The following is a 25,508-nucleotide window of genomic DNA, read 5'->3' as shown; positions in this document are numbered from 1 at the left end:
GTAATTACTTATGGTCTGTTCATTTAACTTCCTTTCATGTATCTTCATAGAGAATATCTGAAACCCACTGTATCCAAAACTGAGTCTATTTCCCTTTTTAGCCCAAACCTGCCTCTTCTTCCTACTATTCAAGCTCTATCTCTAAACTTTATTTTTTAAATTTTTTTTATTGTGAACATACCTTACAGAGAGGTTACTATTACATGGGCAAGGTAATGAGTACATTTCTTATCAAGTATTATTGCCTCTTCCTCTGTTTTAAACTTTATCTTTTTTTCCTCCCCTTCCCCCACACCCCCAAGCTCCATTAGCTACCCAGGTCTGCTGATTTAGTAGCCTAAGTATCTCTTAAACTATTCTGACAACACATTAAAGGAAGCCTTCAATGGATTATTACTGCTTTTTGAAAATGTTAAAATTTCTAACTTCAGCTTCATTATTCCTGAAGGTAAGTAAAAGAGATAGACAAAATATTTTAAAAAATCTGTCCAAATGCTTTTAAGAGCTATAAAGCCTGGGGGGAGGGGGGAGGCGGGGAAGGGAAGTGAAGGGTAAACAAAGGAGGAGGCTGCAATGCTTGGTAAGAAATGTATGCATTATCCTGCCCATGTAATTGTAGCCCCTTTGTACAGTATGTTCTCAAATAAAATAAAATACAATTTAAAAAAAAAAAAAAAAAAAAAAAGAGCTATAAAGCCTGAAGAACTAGGAACCCCAAAGAGATGCATTGGCATTTGGGAGAACCTAAAAGTTGATGAGGTAAACTCTGAACCATTCTAGAGCTACATTCTTGTAGCAGCAGTAAACTGACAGTAGATAAGTACATGAAATCCAGATTTAAACCACCTCCATCTCTAACTTTATTAAATTGGTCTACAACTGGTGATTACCCTAGACATATCTTCCAGAAACCAAAGAAAATCATCTCGAGAAAAATAACATCCTCTAAAAAATATGCTGCAAGTTTACTATCAGCAGCACTTTTTATTTGTAATTTTGTCGGCCTGACTCACTGAAGTGTTTGCTAAATAAATGAATAGTAAATTTTTTTTCTAGTAAATAACAGTAAATTACCTTCATCATTGTAATGGCAATATATCGAGCCTCCTTCACTATCATTGGTTCATATGAAACATCCAGTTTGGGTGAGGCCAGCCCACCAAAAGTCATGTCAGTATTAGCAGATGTGGCTGTTACTGCAGGGCTGCCAGGAATCCTTTGAGGTTTTTTCGTTTGCTCTTGTTGTAAAGATGTTTTCTTCTGAGAAACAGGCACGGCTTTCACCTCCACCTGACCGCATCACAAAAGCTAAATGTTATTATTACGTAATGAGCTTTGATATACTGAAAAAAAAGCAACTTAGAATTCAAGTTCACGTTTATTTACAAATTATGTTAGCGTTGGTCTATCTTGGTCATTCCCTGCAAAGGCTGTCATTTTTTGACTATAAGATGACTATAAACATCGTGGAAGGCAAGGACCCACTACTTTAGGATAAATTATCATATTTCAACACACAAAAAATTCACCATTAATAAAGTTCAGGAAAGGTTAATAGAATGAATCTATACAGAATTCTTGCAAGAACAATTGATTTTTACCACATAATTCAAATATACTTTCCCATAATCTCAGACTATAAAAAAAATCATTAATCAATTCCAACAGTACTATTCTACAGATATGCCTTAAAACTTGACACACAGAAAAAATATTCTTAGCCAAATGATGTTTCTTTATTTTAGCAAGAGAAGAAACATTAGATAGCTCTGTCACAGACTTAAGACTTTGATTTAAACTATAAAATTTTCAATTTAATTTCTTCAACCATAAAACAGAACTAGTTTTTTTTAAACTCCAAGACCAGAATTCGAACTTAGTACCTGATACTTTGGCTCATTGGCTAGGGTTCTACCAAATGAGCCACACTTCCTACCCAAGAACTATTTTTTATCTACTTACTGTACTACCTAAATACAAACATACTGTTAAAGAAATATTCTTAAATGCAAGCTGTCCTTTGAAAAATGCTATTCAGTAATACTTTCAAGGGCATTTGGTAAGACTGCTTAGAGGCAGGTTATATGCTTAGTATGCTTGAGTAAAAGAAAAAAAGAAATACTTTCCAGGAATTACAATAAATATTTCATTCTACATGTTGTTTGTTTGTTTATGCACTGGCAAAAAAAAATTCACTTGAAGCCAGCACTGATGTCTGATACATATAATCCTAGCTACTCAGGAGGCTGAGATCCAAGGATCACAGTTCCAAAGCCCATTGAGGCAAGAAAGCCTATAAGACTTTCATTTCTAATTAATAACCAAAAAGCCAAAAGTATAGTAGTGGCTCAAGTGGTAGGCCCGACTTCAAGCCCCACAACACACACACACACACACACACACACACACACACACACACACACACACACACACACACACACACACACACACACACACACACACACACACACACACACACACACACACACACACACACTTGACCCCATAAACAATCAACCAACAAAACGCCCCACTTAATCTAACCTCATACATAATCACAGGTTTATATAAATTTGGATATCATATTACTAGCTCTTCATTAAATTGTGTTATTCTTATGGATGCTAACTGTGAGGTTGGTAAGAAGAGGCAATTGAAACAATAGGATTTTGGAGAAGTAGAAAGGTAGGAGTGGGCATGTGTCTCAGTGGTACTTGCCTACCATGCATGAAGCCCTGAGTTAGATTCCTCAGTACCACATAAACAGAAAAAGGTGGAAGTGGTATTGAGGCTTAACTGGTAGAATGCTAGCCTTGAGCAAAAGAAGCTCAGGCACAGTGCTCAGGCCCTGAGTTTGAGCCCTGGGATTGGCAAAAACAAACAAACAAAAAAAAGTAGAAAAGGTAGCATAAATGAAATAGGTGATTAGTTTCGTCTTGTTTATGGTATTTGGGGTAAATCGCAGGACCTTGTGCATGCTAGACAAGTGCCCTGCCAGTAAGTTATATCCCTAGCCCTGTTTATCTATAATCATTCTATGAAATTGATACTTCATTGGCAGTCCTTGTCTACATAATATCTAGTACAGCCAACAATTATGTTCCATTGAAAAACCACATCTTCAGTTGGGGTTATGAGATCACTATTTCACCGAGAATGCTAAACACAAAACAAATCCAAAAGCCTAAGACAACTCAAAACAACCAGTCTTATAATTTGAAAATAGTGATTTTATAGTATAGTACAATTTTTTATCTCATAAAAATTTACCATAAGTTATAAACACTAAGGCTAGTTTTGGTAAGATACACCTATAATCCTAGCTATTCATATACTGTCTATAAGGCTGAAAGTAACTTAATTTGATTTGTAATTAATACAGTGATGCAATATTAACTAACTTAAGAATCAACATACTTATACAATTCTTTTCCTAAGTACTACTTAAGAGTTTTCTAGATACAGTTTCTAAATTACAGATGAATGTAAGGATGGATTTTGAGCCCAGTGAATAGTTAGTTTAGGGGCTGGGAAGGTGGCTCAGTGGTAGAGCACTTGCCTTGCATGCAAAAAGAAAAAAGCCGGAAATGGCGCTGTGGCTCAAGTGGTAGAGCGCTAGCCTTGAGCTGAAGAGCTGAGGAACAGCGCCCAGGACCAGAGTTCAGGCCCCACGACCGGACCCCCCCAAAAAAATTGGTTTAAATGCAATGGACACAGCTTAGAAGAAGCAAATATGTAGAAGGGAGGAAAAGAAAAAAGAGATAAAAAAGACAACAAAGAAATATCCATCATGTGGCTAAAAAAGAACTCAACATGACCAAAAGATAAAACAAAGTCTGACTTCAAAAAGAAATATACAAAAAACAAAACAATCTAGCCATCAAAACAGAGCAACTAAAATACAACTAAAGTAATACCGTAAGTATAACATGAACATTAAAACTAAATGAAATGTTATGCTAATCCCCCAAATAGTATTACAGGCTGGTGTGTTGGTGTCTCAGACCTATAATCCTAGTTACTCATGCTGAGATCTAAGGATCAAGGATCAAAGCAAGCCTAAGTCCAGGAAAGTACATGAATTTCTTATCTCCAATTAATCACCAAAAAAAGCTGGAAATGGGGATGTTGCTCAAGTTGGTAGAGTACTTAGAGCAAAAAGCCCAGGACCTGATTTCAAGTCTAAGGTCAAGCATGTGTGTGCGTGCATGCACATGCACACATACACGCACGCACACACAATTGTTCTCTCATTTATTCATTTATACTGTATATTGAGGGTTTTTCTTTTATGTTCCTAACACTCTTCATATAGTCAACTTTCTTAAAATTTCTTTGAAGTACCCTAACACCTAATATGTAGCTTGGAAAACTGAAAAGTAATATAAAAAAATCATTTACACAATTTTTTAGAGTTCTCCATTACAGAAACAAAGAATTGAACAGATGGAACCTGAGCACTTGCCAAACCTAAACTTACCAGTTACAGAAGTCAGACAACAGACATGTCTAAATTTCTTTCAGACAGAATTACCTTCATATTAGGAACATGTACCACATCTCCATACTGGTCTTTTGTTTGTACAGTTATGGTAGTAGGCCAACCACAACGAATATCATCCTTATTTAGGATCAAGGATGTTTTCTGAGGATCAGCATAGGAATCTGGTTGAAGCCACCTAAAAGTATTGAAAAGAAACAAACAATATTCGTCACTATCACTGATAATTAACATGAAATTGGGCCAAATAAAAAAAGCTTGTACTGTCAAAATGCTAAAACACTATCTTCATTTCACATTCAGTGATAATCACATTTGTAGCTCTTGGAAATCTTAACAATAGTTCATTAAAAAAAAAAGAACAACAGGTCAACACACACACTATTTCTGATATTTAAATTATATAGACAATTTAAAGTCAGAAAATCTGACATTTTAACCATGGCTAATTTAATATACCTAAACGAAGAAAAGAATTTAGGTTATGTGTAATTTGAAGCCCTGAATACATTCTCACTGTTTGAGAGCAGTGTGATTTGTGTACTGTTTTTTGGTGGGGAGGGATTTTGAACTCAGGGCCTCATACTTGCTATACAGGAGTTTGACTACTTGAGTCATGTCCTCACCTCTTTTTTGCTTTAATTAATTTTCAGGTAGGGTCTTGTGTTTTTGTCTTGGGACTGCCTCACACAGTGATTCTCTTATCTAGGACTTCTTCATAATTGGGACCATATCCAGGCTCCACAACTCCCAACTTATTGAAAGAGAAGTCTTTCCCATATTTGTCTCTAAAAGCAATTCTCTCAATCTCCTCCTCTGGAGTAGATGAAATTACAGATTTGAGTCATGGTACTCAGCTTTAATATCCCTTAACACACAATTCATACCTTCCCTTCCATGTAAAATTTGTCAATTTCCTATTGTTTACAATATCCACTCCTGAGTTCATTCCATGATGAGATGAGTCTAAGTAATTCTATCATGCATTATATAGAAACAATTATAAACATAGCAGTGAAGCTAAAAGATCTGCTATCATATTCTGGCCACCCTTTGGGTTTTAAAAGCTAAAGACTATACAGTAATAAAAAAAAACCAGAAAGAGTTATTTTTATTAGTAAAATGATATAAGCAAGACTATTTTTTCATGTTCATCCTACAAAAAGAGCAAATGGTAACAAAATAATCAATTATTATCAGATATCTCAAGATATTATTTTATACTTTACAAAGTACAAAAGCACACAAATCAGACTGTTTTATAAGCATTTTGACACTTAATGATCCCCTTTTCATTTCTCTTCAGAATGAAGCCTTAAAGAAAGTAACCATAGTATTTAAAGTACCTTGCAAGCCTTCCACCACTTGATCCTGGAACACAAGCAATAAAGTCATCCAGAAAGGACTGCTCATTGCTTTGGATTTGAAGTGGTAAGTTTCCTTCAAGTGCCTCTAAAATAGTTGGTGAATGAGAAAGCGCTAAACCCTTTCCAAGAATACCAGAATGGGTTTTGCACACCTGTTGGGTTAAAAAAAATCTATTTTACTTTTATTTTTCATTAATTATTTCATTAACTTTTTTCTTTTTTGAGATAAGCTCTTGCTAAGTAGCCCATAGTAGTGTTTAACTTTTTATTCTCTTGCCTCAACCTCTTTAGTGGTAAGATGATGGATCTGCATCATTATTCCTGACATATACACATTTTTTGAGGGGAGGAGGGGTCCAGTCATGGGATTTGAGCTCTAGACCTGGGTGCTGTCCCTCAGCTCTTCAGCTCAAGGCTAGAGCTCTACCACATAAGCTACAGCGCTACTTCCAGTTTTCTAGTGGTTACTTGGAGATAAGAGTCTTACAGACTTTCCTGCCTGGGCTGGCTTTGAACCACGATCCTCAGATTTCAGCCTTCTGAGTAGCTAGGATTACAGGTTTGAGCCACCAGTGCCCAACTAGAAACTTTTTGAGAATAAATTTCATTAAATATTTTTCATAAAAGAATTAGCTTTCCAGGACTACCATATTTATATAATAGTAAGCTTTACATTCTACAAAATATACCACTTCAAAACTGTGACTTGAGAGTCAGAGAAACTTGAGTTCAAATTCTGACTCTAGGCAAGTTTATCTATTTATTGTTAGTTAACAAATTACCCTTGAATCTAAAAATGTGTCAATTATTGAACAAATAGTCTCTTTTATATGATAATTATAACATTTAAATTTAAGAACATACATAAGAACTTGCTTGAGAAAGAGAAGGTATTTGGTTCATATTATATCATAATTGCATGCCAAAAAGATGGGAAATTTGGGACAGCTTTGTTGTTCTTAATTAGTAGCATAATATGTCTTTTTTAAGCTTCAATAACAGTTACATAGCATAATAATCTTTCAATGGCTCTTATAAAACTTGGATTTTTGTCTGACATATAATATTAAATGTTTGTCATTTTTGTATCCTGAATTGTAAACATCTGAGCTTTTTCTCTTTTAAACACAAAACTGACTTTTTAAAATTGTGAAGCCTCCTAACATTGCCAAGAATACACGGCTAAGCAAGAGCAGTCAAAATCACAGCTATTGTCACTTAACTGTCAAAGGTCAGATTCCAATGCAGGTGCTTACTATTACTAGCTGTTTGATCCTGACTGAAGTCATGTAAGGTTTTTGGGCTTCAGTTTTCCACAATGGAGATAACATTCTCCACTTAACAGGTTTGCTGTAAGAACTAAGTAAGCTATAAATACACAAAATGTTTAGAAATGGTGTTGGATAAATTAAATGAAATGTGCTTTGATCCACTTAGGAAATAAAATATAAAGTATGAATCTGAACCTGAACACAATTTTCCTTTATTTTTCAATTAAGCTACTTTTTAAATAAGTCACAAAGCTTCTCTAAACTTCAGTTATAAAATGCAAAAAAAATAGTGACTTCAGAGTATAATTACACTGTCAACTAGAAAATGATAAATAGATGTTTTGTAAATTACATATACTTAGCTCAAAACTTTATAGTGCATGGCAAAATTTTTTTTAAAAGAACATAGTGAGCCCTCCTTCATCCTAAAAATATAACTTTTGTATTTTTTAACTATAACAGTGCTCTTTTTAATGATTTGGCTGATATTAAATAGTAATGCTTTTTAAAAGTTTTTTATTAATCTAATAAAAATCAACCCAACTTTGGACTTTGTGTGTGCATGTGTGCTGGTCTTGAGGTTTGCTCTGGGGCTGAGTGATATCTGAATTTTGTGCTCAAAACTAGTGCTCTACCATTTGTGCCACAGCTCCACTTCCGTGTGTGTGTGTGTGTGTGTGTGTGTGTGTGTGTGTGTGTGTGTGTGTGTGTGTTTAATTGGTGCCACAGCTCCACTTCCGTGTGTGTGTGTGTGTGTGTGTGTGTGTGTGTGTGTGTGTGTTTAATTGGAGATAAGAATCTCATGACTTTCCTGCCCACACTGGCTTTGAACCATGATGCTAAGATCTGTGTCCTGTGTAGATAGGTGCCCAGCTAGAAAAATACTTTTGGACAATCTTCCATACTCATGTAACCTTACAGTCTGAATGCCATGGGTTCAAATGAACATCAGATTCCCAACCTATCTTCTTCCTTCATGCTATTTCATTATGCAAAATTCACCCATCCTTGATAGCTTCAGTATGTAGTACGTATTGACATTATAAACAAATGATTATTTCTGGCCTACACTAAGAAGAAAGCATTATAACCTGAAAAAATACTGCTTAAATAGTTTGATTGTTCCATCCATTAGTGACAACTAGATAAAATCAGACCACTGAAGTTAAGAGAGTGGCATACCAGTCTCTTAGTAAATTTGAGTACCAAAGGATTTCAGATTAATATAGACAGAAAAATAGGATTTCAACTATCCATATGTTTCCCTTAAGGACAAATGGGTACTTCAATATTTATAAAAGCAAAAAGTATAGCAATGACAAACTGATGATTCTCATCTGCATATCACTGACTAGTTCTATCTTTTACAATGATACATAGGTCTACCACCATCTGACCAGTGCTTCTAACAGGCAACAGTACCTTTGTCACTTTTTGTTATTTATCAAAATGAGTAACACATCAATACAACTTGAGTTCCTTTGTGAAAAGCCTTATTTCTTTTTCTAGGTAGTAAAACTATTTCAAGATAAAATGCTCTTCTTTCTCCTTAGGACTTTTCTTTTTTTCTTTTTTTGTTGTGGGGCCTTAACTCTGGGCCTGGGTGCTGTCCCTCAGCTCTTCAGCTCAAGGCTAGCACTCTACCACTTGAGTCACAGTGCCACTTCAGGCTTTTTCTGCTTATGTGGTACTGAGAAATCGAACCCAGGGCCTCATGCATGCAAGGCAAGCACTCTACCACTGAGCCACCTTCCCACCCAGGACTTTTAACTGGAGTCAATACCCACCATGCTATAGTAAAAGACCACATGGTTTTTTCTCCTCAAGAGGAGCAGTTATAACTTATGTATGTCTGAAATGATCAAAGAATGAAATAAAGTACTTAAAGGAACAAACAATAAGTATTTTAAAGAGACTGATTTTGTGAAAATGGGTCTAAATTAATGCACAAAATTTATCTTAAGAGTGTTTGGGACAATACCTGCAAAGCAGCTTCTTCAAGAATTTCAAGATCTTCTTCCAATTCATTACCTGTTGCACGAATAAAGAAAGTTTTACTAAAATATACTAATAGTTGACCTTTCTGATCTTTTGTATTCATTACATCTTTTAACAAGTCTGCCACAATAGATTGAAAAGATTTAACATTCTGGACAAATCCCAGGGGTTTACACTTGAAAATGTAAGGTATTTTTAGTGTGAATATCAAGCCAATATTTAGGATGCATCCTAGGGTGATATGAAAAAAGATATGCATACATAAGTAGATATATGTTTGTATAGATGTTTAGTTCTTGAACAATGTATATTTACTTTTGGGTCAAAAAGTAAATTATTAGTTTATTCACTGATTATGCTGAATCTGGACCTTTTTATTTCATTGACTCAAAAAGAGCTACACATTTTAATAAAGCAATGATGGGTTACAGAAAAAGATAAGTTAGTGACAGTATCCTCTAATCATTTTTTCTTTTTCTTTCTTTTTTGTCAGTTGTGGGGCTTGATCTCTGGGCCTGCATGCTGTCCCTCAGCTCTTTAGCTCAAGGCAAGTGGTTTACTACTTGAGCCACAGCACCACTTCTGGTTTTCTGGTGGTTCATTGGAGATAAGAATCTCATGGACTTTCCTGTCTGGGCTGGCTTTGACCCATGATCCTCAGATCTCTACTTCCTGAGTAACTAGGATTACAGGCATAAGCCACCGGCACTAGGCCTAATCATTTATTCTTTTACTTATTATAATAAAATTCAAGGAGAAATATTCAAATTGTACTGAAGTTTGAAATAAGTAATTCTACTTCTTTAGAAGTTTAGCAATTCTTTAAGTGATATCCAGTGTGAACAGTTTCATATGTGTTACTGTTCTACAAGTAAATCCCAATTGCATGTGTGTCAATACACACATGGACACATACATACACACACTTGCAAATATATAACAAAATAAATATGAAAATGGGACCTTTTCTGCAATCTGCTTTTCTCAATATAATTTGGGCATCTTTTGTTGTCAGGTCACCCAGATCTGCCTTCTTCACCTGCTGCACAGATGTCCACTGTACAGATGAGTAACACTTACTTAACTAGGTTTCAACTGACAAATATTTTGATTTTTTCTAGGTTTTACAATCATAGGCACTACTATATTACTGTGTGTGTATATATATACTACTATTACCACTATATTAATGTATATGTGTATATATACATATATGTAAACAAACACATACATGTACATATACATTTACATATCTTGAAGTTGCTGGGGATAGAACCCAAGGCTTGAGTATAATAGGCAAAACTCTACCACGTGGCTTCATCCCTAGCCCCAGATATATTTTTTGATCATCTGTCAAATATATACAATTAAGCTGCCATGTGCTAAAATACATACATGGAAATTTTTAACAGCTATTGACAAAGTTCCTGTAAAAAGGATGCCATCAATTTTCCCAATATTCAGAGACTATGTGAAGTCTTATTTCTCCTAAGTTTACCAATGAATCAATGGATTGAGGGAACTGAGAAGATTGAAAGGGATTAATTGTGAAGACAAAAAGGTGGATTTTAAAAAAATTAAAAGGTAGAAAAAAAAAAAGATTAGAAGAAATAAAGTCTTGAGCATAATGATAGTGTCCAAAAAGGAAATATATCTGATGGTTAATTTTGACTGTCCTCTTTAAAACAAACCTTTGGGGTGTTTGTGAGGGCATTTCCAGAAGGCTTAAATAAACAGAGAAGTCCTGCCCTGAATGTGTGTGGCAGCATCCCTAAAGCTGGGTCCAGACTGAAGAAAAGTAGGAAAAGAAGAAAAGGGGCAGGAGGGGGGGGGAATTCTGCTACAGGATTTCTCTCTGCTTCCTAGCTGGCATGATGTGAGCTGTGCTGCTCCTTCATACCTTCCCAACTATGATGCACTGAAATGAATGCCATCATGAAATACATCTTTCATCCTCACATAGTTATTTCAAATTTTTTGTCACATTGATAAAAATAAAAACCCTAACTAACATAGTATAGATGGACATTTGGACTGATAATAATTATTTTTCACCTAGTTTTCATTGACAGTTCACCTTAACAATCCTAGTGACAACCTCTTCTTCCAGTTCTGCTTATTTTTAATATTTGAGTAGGCTCAGTTTTTTTGTTGGTATGTTTTTGTAGTTGTTGTTGTTGTTTTGTGCCAGAATTGGACTTGAACTCAGGGTCTGTATGCTATCCCTTAGTTTTCTCCTCAAGGCTGGAGCTCAACCTGAACCACAGTTCTACTTATGGCTTTTTTTGGTGAGTAACTGGAGATAACAGTCTCAGACTTTCCTTCCCAAGCTGCCTTCAAACTGCAACCCTAAGATCTCAGGCTCCTGACTAGCTAGAATTAGAGGACTGGGAACCGGCTTAGGCTACCTCTAATTTGAGATTAGCCTGGTTAACCAAGATTAACCCATGGCCTGACACATAGCATTTGTACATTTAAGGAGGGCATTCATATGTGTGGGTAAATAAGATTGCAAGATACCCTTCTGTCTCCATTTAAACAGAGTTGAATCACACATACTAAGCAGTTTACTGTTCATGAGTATATGAAGTTATAGAAATCATTTTACCAATTTTCAGATGTTCTATAACAAACTCTGAATAATTTTTTAATTGTTAACAAATATGTAGTTTTTAATCAGACTTACCAATAGGAAGTGCTAGATCCTTTTTCATCAAAGCTGCTGCACACACCCCACCAAGATTTGCCAATTCTTTTTCCAACTGAATGACTCCCTAGAATATTGAATAAAATTTAGTGTTTACAAAAAATGTTTTGAAGATAACATGGAATGCAAAAAATGTTACTCAAACTCATTCATTACCTTTGAAACTGAAAAGAATATGTCTGAACTACTGGTTAAACTGTCAGTGGAAGAGATTTAATGTGCCTCATTCCAGTTTTAAGGTTTGAGATTACAGCTTCATTATATAGTGTTTTTTGATTACTTAAAAGGAAATCAGTTAACTTTGACTTTGGTGTCGGTGTATGATTTAAAATATTTAGAAAATTTTGAAAGTGGAGGTATGGCTCATGTGTTAGAGTAAAAAAGCCACACTAGAGCATAAAGCTTTGAGTTCAAATCCTAGTACTGGTGTTAAAAAAAAATCTAAATGGGCACCTCATACTTTAATACTAGCTACTCAGGAGCCTGAGATCTAAGGATCAAAGTTGGAATCCAGTCCTGAGACTCCAACTGATTACCAAAAATGTTGAAAGATGAACTGTGGCACAAATGTTAGAGTGCTGGCTTAGGGCAGAAAGGCTCAGGGACAGTACCAAGGCACTGAGTACAAAACCCAGGACATTTCCCCCCAAAAAACATAGTAGAATATTTAGAAAAAATATTAATTACACTTTTAAATATACTCTTCAATATTGCAACATGTTGCATAAATTCTATTTTTTTACAAATTCTATTTTCTTAACATATTAAAAGTAACAAAAGACTACTGTACACAATAAAACTATACATTATTTTAAATTACCTAGCCATAACTTAAAATAAATTTCAGTCCTGCTTAAAATGGATAACAATGCAATTTAAATCAACAGATTCTTAGAAATAGAATCTTCTTTAACAAAATAAAAAGATAATTTGCTTTTACCTCATCAGGTCCAGGGCTAAATTCATATCCAATTGCAAAACACTTGAAACCATAGAAGGAAGCTTTGTCATCTTTCACATAATCTGAAGCAGTTTCCAATGAAAAAAGGGCCTCGTTTCCTTACCAAAATAAAAAAAAAGGCATAATTTGAATCCAAGTCTATAAAAAACATAATTTAAAATTCCCTATCTTTTATCCATCTCAAGATAAGTAGCTGTATCAGTTAGATTCTGAAGAGGTTTTTTGAGGGAGAGAGATTTCCTCATCCATTTGAGTAAACTGCTAAAAGCAACACTAACAACAGAACCACCAGGGGTACATGATTGTTCATTGACATCTCTAACCTTTAACTTATGTGGGCATTTCTTTGGCCAGCTATCAAATGGAAGACTGGATAGACAGATAAACATGTTTCTAGGATGAATTAGACTAGTCATTTCTATTTAGTTAGGCAATCCTCTACTCTGGTATTTTACTCTAGCTTTTGCTGAATTCTTCATACTCAAAGACAATTCAGAGTTGAAAGAAGAAGTTTGTGAAATGACTTTAAAAGATCACAAGTCAATTATGGCTTATTTGTTAAAAAATACTATTGATTACACATCACTTTTTAAATGTAAAACATTAGAAATTACAATTAATTAAAAGTTTTAAAAATCAGTAAAAAGAAGTGAGTACACAGCCATTCAGCCTGGTGTCACATGCCTACCATCCCAGCTACTCAGTGAGCACAGACAGAATAACAACAGTTTGAAGTCTACCAGGGCAACGTTGCTGAGGCCCTACCAAAAAACAAAAACAACAAAACAACAACAACAAAAAATAACAAGCACGGTAGGATAAGTCTGTTGTACCAGCTACCTGAGAGGTAGAGGTAGGAAGATAGTAGTTTCAAGTTTTCCTGGGAAAAAGCACAAGACCCTATCTAAAAACACAAACAAAAGAAGGGCTGGGGCTTGCCTATCAAGTCTGGAGGCCCAAAGTCCACACTGAATCTCTAGTACTGAAGAAAAAATATGTGTATATCAATGGAATTCTATGCCTCCATCAGAAAGAATGACATTGCCCCATTTGTTAGGAAATGGAAAAACTTGGAAAAAATTATATTAAGTGAAGTAAGCCAGGCCCAAAGAAACATAGGTCCCATGGTTTCCCTTATTTGTAATATCTAGTATATGTATGAGTCAAGTGGAAAAGGTCAGATAATGTGATGTCAGGAAAATGAACCCTTAGATGTGTATTTTAATGTTTTTTTCTTTCATGCATGTGTTTCTAACACATTTATAAGATTATTTCTTTGTTGCTTTGTATGTCCCTCCCCCACAGTATAAGCCCTGCTTTCACTATATTTGATGTCAGTATAACTTGTGGAGATGGGGAAAAACGAGTTGTTTAAGGATACAGGTGGACCTGTTGCAACAATGAGAAGTACAAGTTGTCATGTCCAAAACGAGCTTTACAATGTCGGTGCGGGGGGGGGGGGGGGGAAGGGGGGGAGGAATAGGATTGGGATGGGGGGGAGGGGGGAGGCTGGGAAGGGATGTGAAGGGTAAACAAAGGAGGAGGCTGCAATGCTTGGTAAGAAATGTATGCATTATCCTGCCCATGTAATTGTAACTCCTCTGTACAGTATGTTCACAAATAAAATAAAATTAAATTAAAAAAATACGTGTATATGTCTTTCTCTCTTTCTCTCACACACATACTCACCCACACACATACATGCACCCCTCAGAAAAGGGTTCACAAATTCTTTTCAAAGGAATGACTTGAGATCTTTAGGTAAATTCTGAAATTTTAGTACTTATCAAGAGAAAAAAGATCTAAACCATTTTGTTACTTATTCTTTGACACCATCTACAAAACTGGCCATTCCTCAGCATTAATACATGATCCACCCGCCCCCCCCCAAAAAAAAAAAACCTCTAAAACAATCTCTTCTCCAAAATTCATACCATGCTATGCATCTCGCCTAGGGCCACCTTTGCTAATCCTTAACTAAACAAACCAAGGCACATAATAAATCTTTAATAATTTCCTTTAAAAGTAAACATTTTCAATAATGCATCCTTACTAAATGCACATAAATACATATATTTTCCCCAATAAAATGAACATATGTACATATATTCTCCCCCAATAAAACAGAAAAGAAGCTGGGTATTAGTGGCTCACACCTGAAATTCTAGCTGCTCAGGAGGCTGAGATCTGAGGACTATGGTTCAAAGGCATCCCAGGGAAAGAAAATCCTTGAGAATCTGATCTCCAATTAGCCACTAGAAAACTTGAAGTAATGCTGTGGCTCAAAGTGATAGAACACAAGCCTTGAACAAAAGAGCTCAGGGACAGTGCCCAGGTCTTGAGTTCAAGCACCATAACCAAGAATACAAAAAAAAAAAAAAACCAGAAGAAAAACACTTACCTGGCAACACTAAAACCATAGTAGGCCATCCAGAGGAGCCTGAAAATTTCTTCAATTCTATCCATGAATTAAGATTTTCATGGACAGATGTCAATTTTGGTCCATATCCAGCATTCTGAAAAATTCTGACTGGAATCAACAAACGGAGGACATCTTCTGACTGTGCAGTACCACACTGAGGATCAAATTCAATTGTCATCCATCTGACACATTCTGGGAATGTCACCTGGCAATAGGCAAGTGGACATGAATGTACACACAGTCACACATCTACATATGTGCTTATTTTTATTAAAAGACTTATTTATTTTTATTAAAAGACTTAAAAGACACAAAACAATGATAAACTATTAGATTAAAAGAAAACTAAATGTTACCTATGAAAGAGATGAAGGGAACAGAATAAAAGGAATAGGGATAAAAATTAAATGCTTCTTATATTTGACATAGGACTATATAATTATTTAAATAATCATAAAAGTAAAATATAAAAACAATTCCTAGATACTAAAAATAAAATAACTGATGCCAAAATAGTGTATAATCAAAGAGAGTATCTCAACTTTCTTTAAATACAGTAATTGATAATTCTAATTTACCTCAAGACACAATATTTAATTATAAATAGGATAAAACACCTATCTATCCTCCTCCTTCACATCCAGAACAATATGTTCAGTGTCAATGAACACAAAGATTCCAGATGTATGCAAAAGGGAATTCAAGTGACATTATGCCCTTCTTTTGAAGGACATCAGCACAAATTCAATGAGACATTTTCTCTTTTAAAAACTACAGCTACATGAAATTTCCAAAAACAAAATTCAAAGAAACAAAAAGAGGGATTAGAAATTAAAAAGAACTTAAAAGATACAAGATATGTATGCGGCATACTGTGTTCTGATTTTAACTAGTAAAATTTATACATTTGGTGATATTAAGGAATTATTATTTTAAGTATCTCTCTATATAAATATAAATATATAAATGAAGTATATGCTGGAAGGTAAATGAAATAGAACACTTGAACCTAGGGAGATGGATAAATGGCATGTCTTCTACCAACTTTTATACATTTACATATTTTGTACACTTAAAAGTTGACCATTTCACAGTGAAACAATGTGTTAATTTGTATTTGTACTGATGAAGTAGATGAATACTTCTCATTGATTTGCATATATTGTTTGAAAGATTTTAAAACTGTCTAGAAGGATAGCATTAAATTTATAAAGTACTTTTTTGCACTAAGCATGGTAAACTATTTAATCCCTACATTGTGTATGCCACTTTTCAAAGCTGAGGTTATAGTGCAAATATGACATTACAAAATATTAGTCATAACATACAGCAGTTTAGCATTATATGCTGCACTACAGTTGTAAAAGATTTGAGAAGAACTTTCATAAACCTACCAATCTACACTCTTTCAGGTAAAAATTCTTTCCTGCAGTTTTTTGTATAACAGTGTCAAACAATCTGCAGATAGTATAATAGAACGTACACTTTAGAGCTTTTTACTTGCTAGGCAGACCTTCTACCACTTGAGACAGGCCTGTAGCTCTTTCTTTCATTTTTCAGTGTTGGAAATCAATCTCAATGTGCATGCTTCTCAAGCACCCATCTGAGCTACATCCCCAGCCAAAAAGTTATATTTCTGAACACAAGCAAAGCATTGTTTTAGATATCACAAAAAAAAGATCAAATTTTAAACTAGTTTTTATTAAGAAAGACACTTACCTTGTAGTGCATTACACAGGCAGGCTTGTATGGGTGCTCACTCTCTATTACAGCATAGTGATTAGAGGTTGTACAAGCTGAGAGACCCTGCTCAGGCTGGTTTCCTGTGGTGCTGTCTGTTGACTGGTTGGGATTAAATGCAGGGGGAGCGTACTTCTGATTCAAAATAGCAACTGAAGGAAGCAATTGTTGGACAAGGCCAAAGACTTCTACAGCCACCTAGTAAATATTAAAAAAAAATACTAAATGAGATAATAAATATGAAAACCATTTTAAACAATAAATTATTGTTAACCCTATTATTCATTTTATTGGTTATCAGAGGATCACATCTACAAGCCTGAGTACTGAGGATGCTGAGACCTGAAGGATCACAGTGCAAAGCCAGACCAAGTAGAAAGTATAGCAGGCTTCATCTCCAAAATAGCCAGCAAAAATCAGGACTAGAATCATGGCTCCAGTGGTACACCTATGAATTCAAAACCCAGAACTGCTCCCCACCAAAAAGAGATTTTTATTTTAGATGTTATAGTAAAATAACCTAGCCTAAAATTTTAAACATTTTTGTTTTCCTGAGATCTATGGTAAATTAGGTTTTATGTAATAATAATTCCAGGATCAATAGATTATGATTTCTTCTAGATAAGATCTTTCCTAATGCTATGGAGATTTGATATTAGGCTCATAAATTTACAAAAAAACACAAAAAAGTCAGTTAAGTCTTTATATATTTCTAAAATATACTTTCCATTCCCAAATTCTTCAAGTAAAGTCATATGTATGTATATACATACAGTACCTTAGAGATTAAAATATTTTTATAGGAAGGATACAAAGTAAAACTGTGACTATTTAACAGAAGATGCAAAGTTATAGAATTACACACCTTGGGAATAGCGGCAGCTACTGGTCCTATGTAGGCTATAATAAGGGGAAGCAGCATGGAAAACAGACTGGAAGAACTAAGCAGTTCTGGAATGTCATCAGCTAAAAAAGGCATTAAAACTATAGTTAGAAGGTAGTTTCACTGTATCATACACATACTATACTAACCTGTATTCTTTTTGAGCAAAATTATGGTTGACATTACTGTTTATATAGTATCTAGCACTATTTTAAGTACTTGTATGTGTTAGCTCAATTAATCTTCACAATTTCATTATCCCCACTAAAACTTTTATTATTCTCTAAAATCTTGAAAAAAACTAAGGTATATAGTGTGTAAATATCTTATCCCAAATGCTTAATGTATATTAAGTACCTCTAAATTAATAGAGCCAGTACTGAAAACTAGGGTAATAGCCATGATTTTCAACTACTATTCTGGTACCAAAAATGAAAGAGTAATAATATTTCCTCAAAGAATGCTGTGAAGATTAATGACTTAATGCATGTAAAAAATGCTTATAGACAGAAAGTACTACAAAAATCTTCGCTGATTTTGAGCTATGCTCCTACTTTCCCAAGGAAATCACTTTGCTAATAGACATTTTAGTCACTGATTCATGAACATGGTGCTGGATAGACAAGTTGAGTAGATTCTAAATATGTTTATGTTATAGGCCAATTATTCCTTCCAAATATTGACTCATAGATCAGCTACTGAATCATAAGAGGTTGGGAAGGAAACAGTTTCTTAGCATAATCTAAACCTCTGGGATCAACCAAACATTCCCTATTTTTACCAGGCTTGCCATGTACAACTAGTTTGCTTAACAAATGTTATTAATGGGTGGAGTATATGAGTGAATGTTTTTACACTGATAACTCTGAAGACTACATAACTAGATGGAAAATATGGGAAAAGTAGTAGTAGTGAGATTGTAAGGCTAGTATCTATCTGTGAAAAAAGCACACACTTGAACCATGGCAGTCTGAGGTAGGCAATACAGAACAAATAGGGGAACATAAGCTGGTGCGGTTCTAGTGAACTTCATAGAATTTCAATAGAGATTTGACAGACCTTTTGGTGAATGGTGATACCTTAAAGAAAACAGATTATCAAAAGAAAAGTCCTTTTGACTACTTAAAAGAATAGGTTTATCAAGGCAAAATTTTTCTCTTACAGGGTTAATTAAGAAAATAAGGATACCATCTATACTTTAGAGTACAAAGAGCATGAGTGATCCAAATTTAATGTGCTTATCACTCTGTGATAACCAAAATAGTCAGGATTCTATAAAATGCCTTCAATTCAGTAACTGCACACAAGTAAAGGAATGACATTTGGGGTGGAGGGGATAAAAAAAGACAGTCTTACCATCCACAGCAAGAGCTCTGTGCAACAGGTCCTTAGCAGCTCGAACAACAGTGCTTACCACAGAGAGAGCTCTGCTACAATTTTTATCTTCTTCATTGGCTTTACTCAGAAGCTGGGATTGTAAATCTCCATCAAATTCACTCCTGTAACATGAGGAAAGATAAGAGTAGTTGACAATAGTAAGCGAAACATTATCTCATCATAGAAATTATAAAGGAGATCTTACAGTAGAATCTGTATATGATTCTGAACTTTATTCTATTGTTAAGTTTAATAAGTAAGCCTCTTATTTATAGTTGTCAGTAATTACTTAGCTTCACAAATTGAAAAGGGCCTTTAAGGAAAACAAAGCTTTGGTATCAGAAGATGCTACTTTAAATAAGACCAATTTCCTCTTTGACAAACATTTAACAAAGACCTGAATTATATTTCAACAACAACAATAAAAATGACCTTGGTAGTATATTGTATGTTACAGGACTTTAGAATATTTTACCATATCTCTCTGTAGATGCACCTACCTATAGTAGAGTATCTGTGGAATCTGTCCTCTAGTTTGGTTTGTGCCATTACTGCTCAAGCTGCATGTGCTGAATGTAAAGGTCACACCATCGGGGCACTGAACTGTGGTCATTCCTCCATCACCATTGGCTGTACGGCTTCCATAGTTCCTCAAGCGCACAGCATATTTAATACTTTCCTTTAAGAGAAAGATGTAAAACAGATGTAAACAGATGTTTATATTTATTTATAATGTACAGGAGATAAAAGAATTCTATAAGTAAAACTGGGCAATTTTATTGAACTCTTTGTTCTATTTATAGATGATATTATTGAGTTCTCAATGAATCAAATATGATAAATATCTTAAATATATGGCTTAATTATATTAATCCTTAAAGAAATAATTGGCTAGTAGGGAAATAGAATTTGAATACTAGTATAGCTAGCTTCTGCCCACTGTTACAATGTCACACATAAATAATAACTTAGGAAAAGCCCTATCTAATTATGAAAATTCATGGAATACGTCTCAGTTTTTGAAGTACATAGTATCTCTTGCACACAAAAGAAACAAAACTTTTAAAAATTACCTTTAAGGGAACAACTTTATCAAGTCTGATTTCAGCTATGTCACTGGGTGAATCATCTGTTGTGTAAGTTCCTTTGACTAATTCTAGAGATGTCCACCTGTGGGAATGAGTGGAATCTCCTGCATGCTCACTCTAACGAAGACATCAAAACAAAAGCCACCAAACTCTTAATTTCATTGTATGAACAATCTTGACTTACAGTTAGCTTTTTTAAAGCAGTTTCTATCTCTACCTCTTTCCTGTCTCCCTCTTTTCCTCCCTCCTTTTTTCTTAAGTGCTAGAAATTTAACCTAGGGTATCCTTCTCCTATACCCTCTTTTCCCCTTCCTACTTTTTTTACCCCTCTTTTTGCCTTCCTTCCTCCTGCCTTGTTTCCCAAATAGCTAGGCTTACCACTATGCCTAGCTAGCAGTTAACTTTCCAGGTACTTTAAACTGTTCATTTTCTCTTATTTCCTGAAGAGATTAGCACATGAGGTCTTAAACTATTATAACTCCTTCATAAGAAGAGTACTTACAGAGCTTAATGAATTAGAGAGTTAGTTCAAATTAATTGCTCAAAATATCAAGTTACAGATAGATCGCTATTTATTAGAAAATAATTTACATAATAACTGTGTTATTATAATACAACTATAAAACCCAAACACTTTGATTTTGAGAATATATTAACAGTATCTAAATCAATCAATAAGTTATATTCACTAAGAATATTCATTAGCACTCTGACAAAACAGCTTTATCACTAACAGAGGTAATAAGTCACCTGAACGCTAACCTCATTTAATGAAAAATGACAACAGCAAAAACGAAAGTATTCAGACTTATGATTAGAGGCTTAGCTATATACTTTCTAGTTTTCAATTACAATTAAAATCTTTCCCTTTCACTCTTTGAATTTAATGTTGTCCATCTATGTATAGCTTGCTCTGGACCCACCAGCTCTGACATATAGCCCATATAGCAGAATGAATGCTATGATACTTACATCATCAACCAACACCTCTAATTCATATTCATGAATCCCACCTCCTCCATAAACAGAGAACCCAACCACAACTATTCCAGGCTTGTCTACTGAAAAACAGATTGCATCAGGGGACCCATTCCCTGTGTTCCAACTTCTTCCCTGGCTTGTTTTGGTGAATCGGTTAGCACTGGCTTTTACAGAATGGAGAGAATTAAGCCCATCAACCTATGAAAAACACACACAATCACATGAGTAGTTTGTTTTTGAGTGTTACTAATAACATCTGTAACAAAACTATCCAGTCTGATAAAATAATACAATGGGTTTACGTCTTCCTAAAGAAGTATTTTATTAGGCTATTAACCCATATTAATGCAAGATTTGATCATTCCCAAGTCACAAATTAATATCCCATGAGAGTATTTTCTCAGTCAAACATTTAACTTACAAGGTCCAAATGTTATCACAGTAGCAACATACTAATAGCAATAGCAACTCATTTTGGTACCAAAAATTTAGCATTCTACAGGCCAGTAGTTTTCTACGTATATTACACAGAGTTCCAGAATTCTGCAGATAGGTTTAAGATATATATTCACACTTTCATTCTTCATCTAGACCATCTCTCTGGTCTATTAATTTCCAGTTAAGATTTACAGAATAGAGACTGTTTCCAAAGTTTGAATAGCACTGAGGTAAACAGTGACATTTTTATGATAAAAGAGAAGAAATGACTGATATTTATGAATATAGCAAGATTTAGAAACTGATCTGACAAAGAAATATAGAAATCTACACCAGGACTTTGGTAGCTAACTCTTAAGGTTATATAATATTGGGTGTCCTATAATTTTTTATCATTCATTTTGATTAAAAAACCAAGTTCACCGAGGATAATCCTTCAGTACTCATTAGAAGAGTTTAATATGAAATAAGATATATTATAGACTGAGTGAAGATTTAAAATAAACATTTTCTGCCCAGGTTGTCAACAGCCTCTTAGTTCAAGGTCTAACCTAACCAATAAACCTACGAAATTCTTTCCAGAGAAAAACATTAAAATTTTTCTCCAGTTGACCATTCAGAAATTCTGAAACCTAAATATCACTATGAATCTATACATACTATATCATATATACTATATATTGAAGAAAAATAATTTACAGATATATAAAAGGCATTTAAAATTATTTCATAGGGATTTTCTCAAACAATAACATTTGATACATTTAAAACTTTGAACAGCAGTTATATAAGGTGAATGTACTTGCTGTCACTGAACAATACACATGAGAATGATTCTAATAATAAAGAAACAGACAAGGGGTATCAAAGAGGCAAGAAAATGGTGAATTCAAAGGAAATTTTTTAACTGTGTAGTGCTATTGCTATTCTAGTTTGAAATTTGTTTCTAAAATGCCAAAGTATACAAAAAAGGAAACAAAATTTAAACATGTGTTACTTACTTAATCTCAAAATATAACTCATTACCTCAGATCCCAAGGCAGATGCTGTCAGTTCACTGACGATGCTGGCCAACAATCCACACGTGTTAGAGACCAGGTGGGAGGAGAAAAGCTCATTTTCTCTCCTCAGGCTGTTCCTGACTGGCAGTACAACAATAACCAGCATTTTCTCTAGAACTTCACGGAAACTTGTCATCCCTGAGATATTTTCTTCACTCTTCATGACAGGAGAAGAAAAAGTGTTATAGTATTGCTTTGTTTTCCTTCATGTGAGCATTCAGTTGAAAATTTTTCTCTTTTTACTAAGCCCTTAAAAGCCAGATTCTTGCTTTTTGTTAGGCTCTTGTGTAATCTAATAGTATCATTTTTTAACATGATGTTTGTTTTTTTTTTATTAGCTTTGAGTCTTTATTCTTCTTTAGGGAGGGAGGGATACTGGGGTTTGAACTCAAGAGCCTTGTACTTATTTTGCTTGCTTTATCGCTCAGCTGGTACCCATCGGTTGAGCCAGCCTCCAGCTGGGCTTTGGCTTGTTATTTTTAGATATGAAGTCTTAGAAATTTTTATTCCCAGCCTGGCTTGAACCAAGATCTTTCAACACTAGGCCACCTAAGTGGCTAGGATTACAGGGTCAACTACCAGTACTGAGTTCATTTTTGGTCTTCTCAGTAATAATCTTGTGTCACAGATGTAAAACTACTCTTTCCATTTAAATTCTTTTTCCTATAGGATACTTCAATTAATTATTTCTGAAATATGTATAGAGACACAGCTATCCTAAACAGTCTATGAAAATCATTTATTTACAATGTTAATTGTGTGTGTGTGTGTGTGTGTGTGTGTGTGTGTGTGTGTGTGTGTGTACATGTACACATTGCTCCTCAGGCCTGGGCACTGAAGCTAAGCTTTTTTGCTTAAGAGTAGTGCTCTACCACTTGAACTACACCTCCACTTCTGGCTTTTTGGTGGTTAACTGGAGATAAGAATCTCACATACTTTCCTGTCCAGGCTGGTTTTGAACCCCTATCATGATATCTTAGCCTCCTGAGTAGCTAGGATTACAGGCATAAGCAACCACTAAATTCTATTGTACATATACATAATCCAAGGCAGCTTTTACAATTATTATTGTATTCAATTTCTGAGAAAATATAAATATTCAATCTTTGCCAATAAAAAAATTATAAGAAAATATAAGTCTATGTTAAAACAAAAAGTATTTTTCAGAATACTGGAAAATATTAATTTAGTTGATGGCCACACAGAAATTCTTTACCACCTTTACGATATATATACATATATACATACATATGTATATCTATACAAACTCACAGGAGACATAGAATAAATGCATTCAATTTTATTAGGAGGCCACAATAACCAATAAACCTTTTCACTTTCTCTAAAAAAAAAATTAAAAGGAAAGTTAACAACCAATTTGAGTATGAAATTAAAGGTATTACTTACAATAGCTCAAAACAACAACAACAAAAAAAACATTATTTTGCCCTCTGGGAAAGTTTTGCCACAACAATTACATTCCTTATTGCTTTATAATATACAGTACAGACTCCAGGAAATCAAAAAAAATCTGGATAAAAAGGGACCTCAAAGTTAAGCCAGTCTGTTATGAAGGCAAATCGTTTATATAAATAACACACTTTTAAGCCAGGAATTGGTGTTTTATGCCTATAGTTCTAGCTACTCAGGAGATCTGAAGATTGAGGTTTGAAATTAGCCCACACAGGAAATTCTGTGAAATTCTTGTCTCCAATTAAATCACAGAAAAGTCAGAAGTGGCCCTGTGGCTCAAGTGGTAGAGTGCTAACCTTGAGCAAAAGAAGCTCAGGAACAGGGCTCAGACCCAGAGTTTAAGCCTCAGAATGGACAAAAACAAAACAAAAAACAAAATACGTGTCATAAGTAAATATAATCTGAATGTAACATGCATAGTATCATAAGTAGATATACCACCAAATTACAGTATATGAAAAAAACAAAAAATACACTTTCAATTCATTTGGAAGTTTTCTATTTCAATTTTCATTCATATCATTGTGAGCATTGTTGTAGGACACTCTTATTCCTAACATACAATCTTTGGCTCAAACATACAAACAAAAATCACTTTGAAATAATCTCTCAAATTTAAATTATTTCTATTAGCATTTGAATAAGATCCCTATACCATTTTGATTAAATTCTAATATATATAGTTTATTTGGATATAAATTAATCAGTTATTGATTAACTGAAACTCCAATTATTTTATCTCATATCTTTCCTTTGTCTAGAATAGAGATATGTTAGATTTTGATAACAGTCAGTTCCCATTTATACTCTATAATAAAGAATTCTGTGCTGTTTTACTGGGTATGAAGGAAGATAAAGGAAAAAAAAGTATTGGCATGTTTATTTTTATTTACACCTTTTTAATTTCTAATTAGTAGCTGCCAAGATTATAAGAAGGTTCCCCAAAAATATCATGTTAATAGTCTGTTGATATGATTCATAGAAATCCAAAACAGCACACACTAGCTATTAGAATTTTAGAAAAGAGTTCCAGTAAGTAGCCCAAGGTAAATCCTAGAAAATAATGAAGTCAAATGATTAAAATTATCATGTTCACTCTTAAGAACACCCAAGGAATTGCTCAGGCTGTATTTTTTTATAGTAAGGCTGCATTTTTATAGTCTCACCGCATAGAAACTTACAAGGAAAAATTAATTTTTCATTATTTTCTAGAAATGCTTTGATATCCGTTTCATTAATA

The 25,508-nt window shown here is 34.3% G+C and overlaps 1 protein-coding gene across 10 annotated transcripts in view; it reads right to left on the bottom strand.

Annotated features, from left to right (window-relative positions):
* Positions 1-25,508, bottom strand: part of LOC138811651 (E3 ubiquitin-protein ligase MYCBP2-like) — a 193,690-nt gene that overhangs the window by 98,864 nt on the left and 69,318 nt on the right. For all 10 annotated transcript variants that reach the window (XM_069999343.1, XM_069999344.1, XM_069999350.1 and 7 more), the window contains 14 exons: positions 22,761-22,952; positions 21,288-21,494; positions 20,301-20,432; positions 19,728-19,906; positions 19,207-19,349; positions 17,833-17,933; positions 16,947-17,165; positions 15,207-15,432; positions 12,785-12,903; positions 11,824-11,911; positions 9,121-9,170; positions 5,848-6,020; positions 4,535-4,679; positions 1,075-1,290 (listed from right to left, as the gene is read on the bottom strand). In XM_069999343.1, the coding sequence (XP_069855444.1) occupies positions 1,075-1,290; positions 4,535-4,679; positions 5,848-6,020; positions 9,121-9,170; positions 11,824-11,911; positions 12,785-12,903; positions 15,207-15,432; positions 16,947-17,165; positions 17,833-17,933; positions 19,207-19,349; positions 19,728-19,906; positions 20,301-20,432; positions 21,288-21,494; positions 22,761-22,952 (2,190 nt within the window). The remainder of the gene's footprint in view (positions 1-1,074; positions 1,291-4,534; positions 4,680-5,847; positions 6,021-9,120; positions 9,171-11,823; positions 11,912-12,784; positions 12,904-15,206; positions 15,433-16,946; positions 17,166-17,832; positions 17,934-19,206; positions 19,350-19,727; positions 19,907-20,300; positions 20,433-21,287; positions 21,495-22,760; positions 22,953-25,508) is intronic.

The sequence above is a fragment of the Dipodomys merriami genome, unplaced genomic scaffold (assembly GCF_024711535.1).
Source record: "Dipodomys merriami isolate MVZ:Mamm:240054 unplaced genomic scaffold, mDipMer1.0.p SCAF_545, whole genome shotgun sequence".
In the NCBI taxonomy this organism is placed as follows: domain Eukaryota; kingdom Metazoa; phylum Chordata; class Mammalia; order Rodentia; family Heteromyidae; genus Dipodomys; species Dipodomys merriami.
The sequence above is the reverse complement of the archived record's forward strand: the minus strand, read 5'-3'. Positions and strand labels throughout refer to the sequence as shown.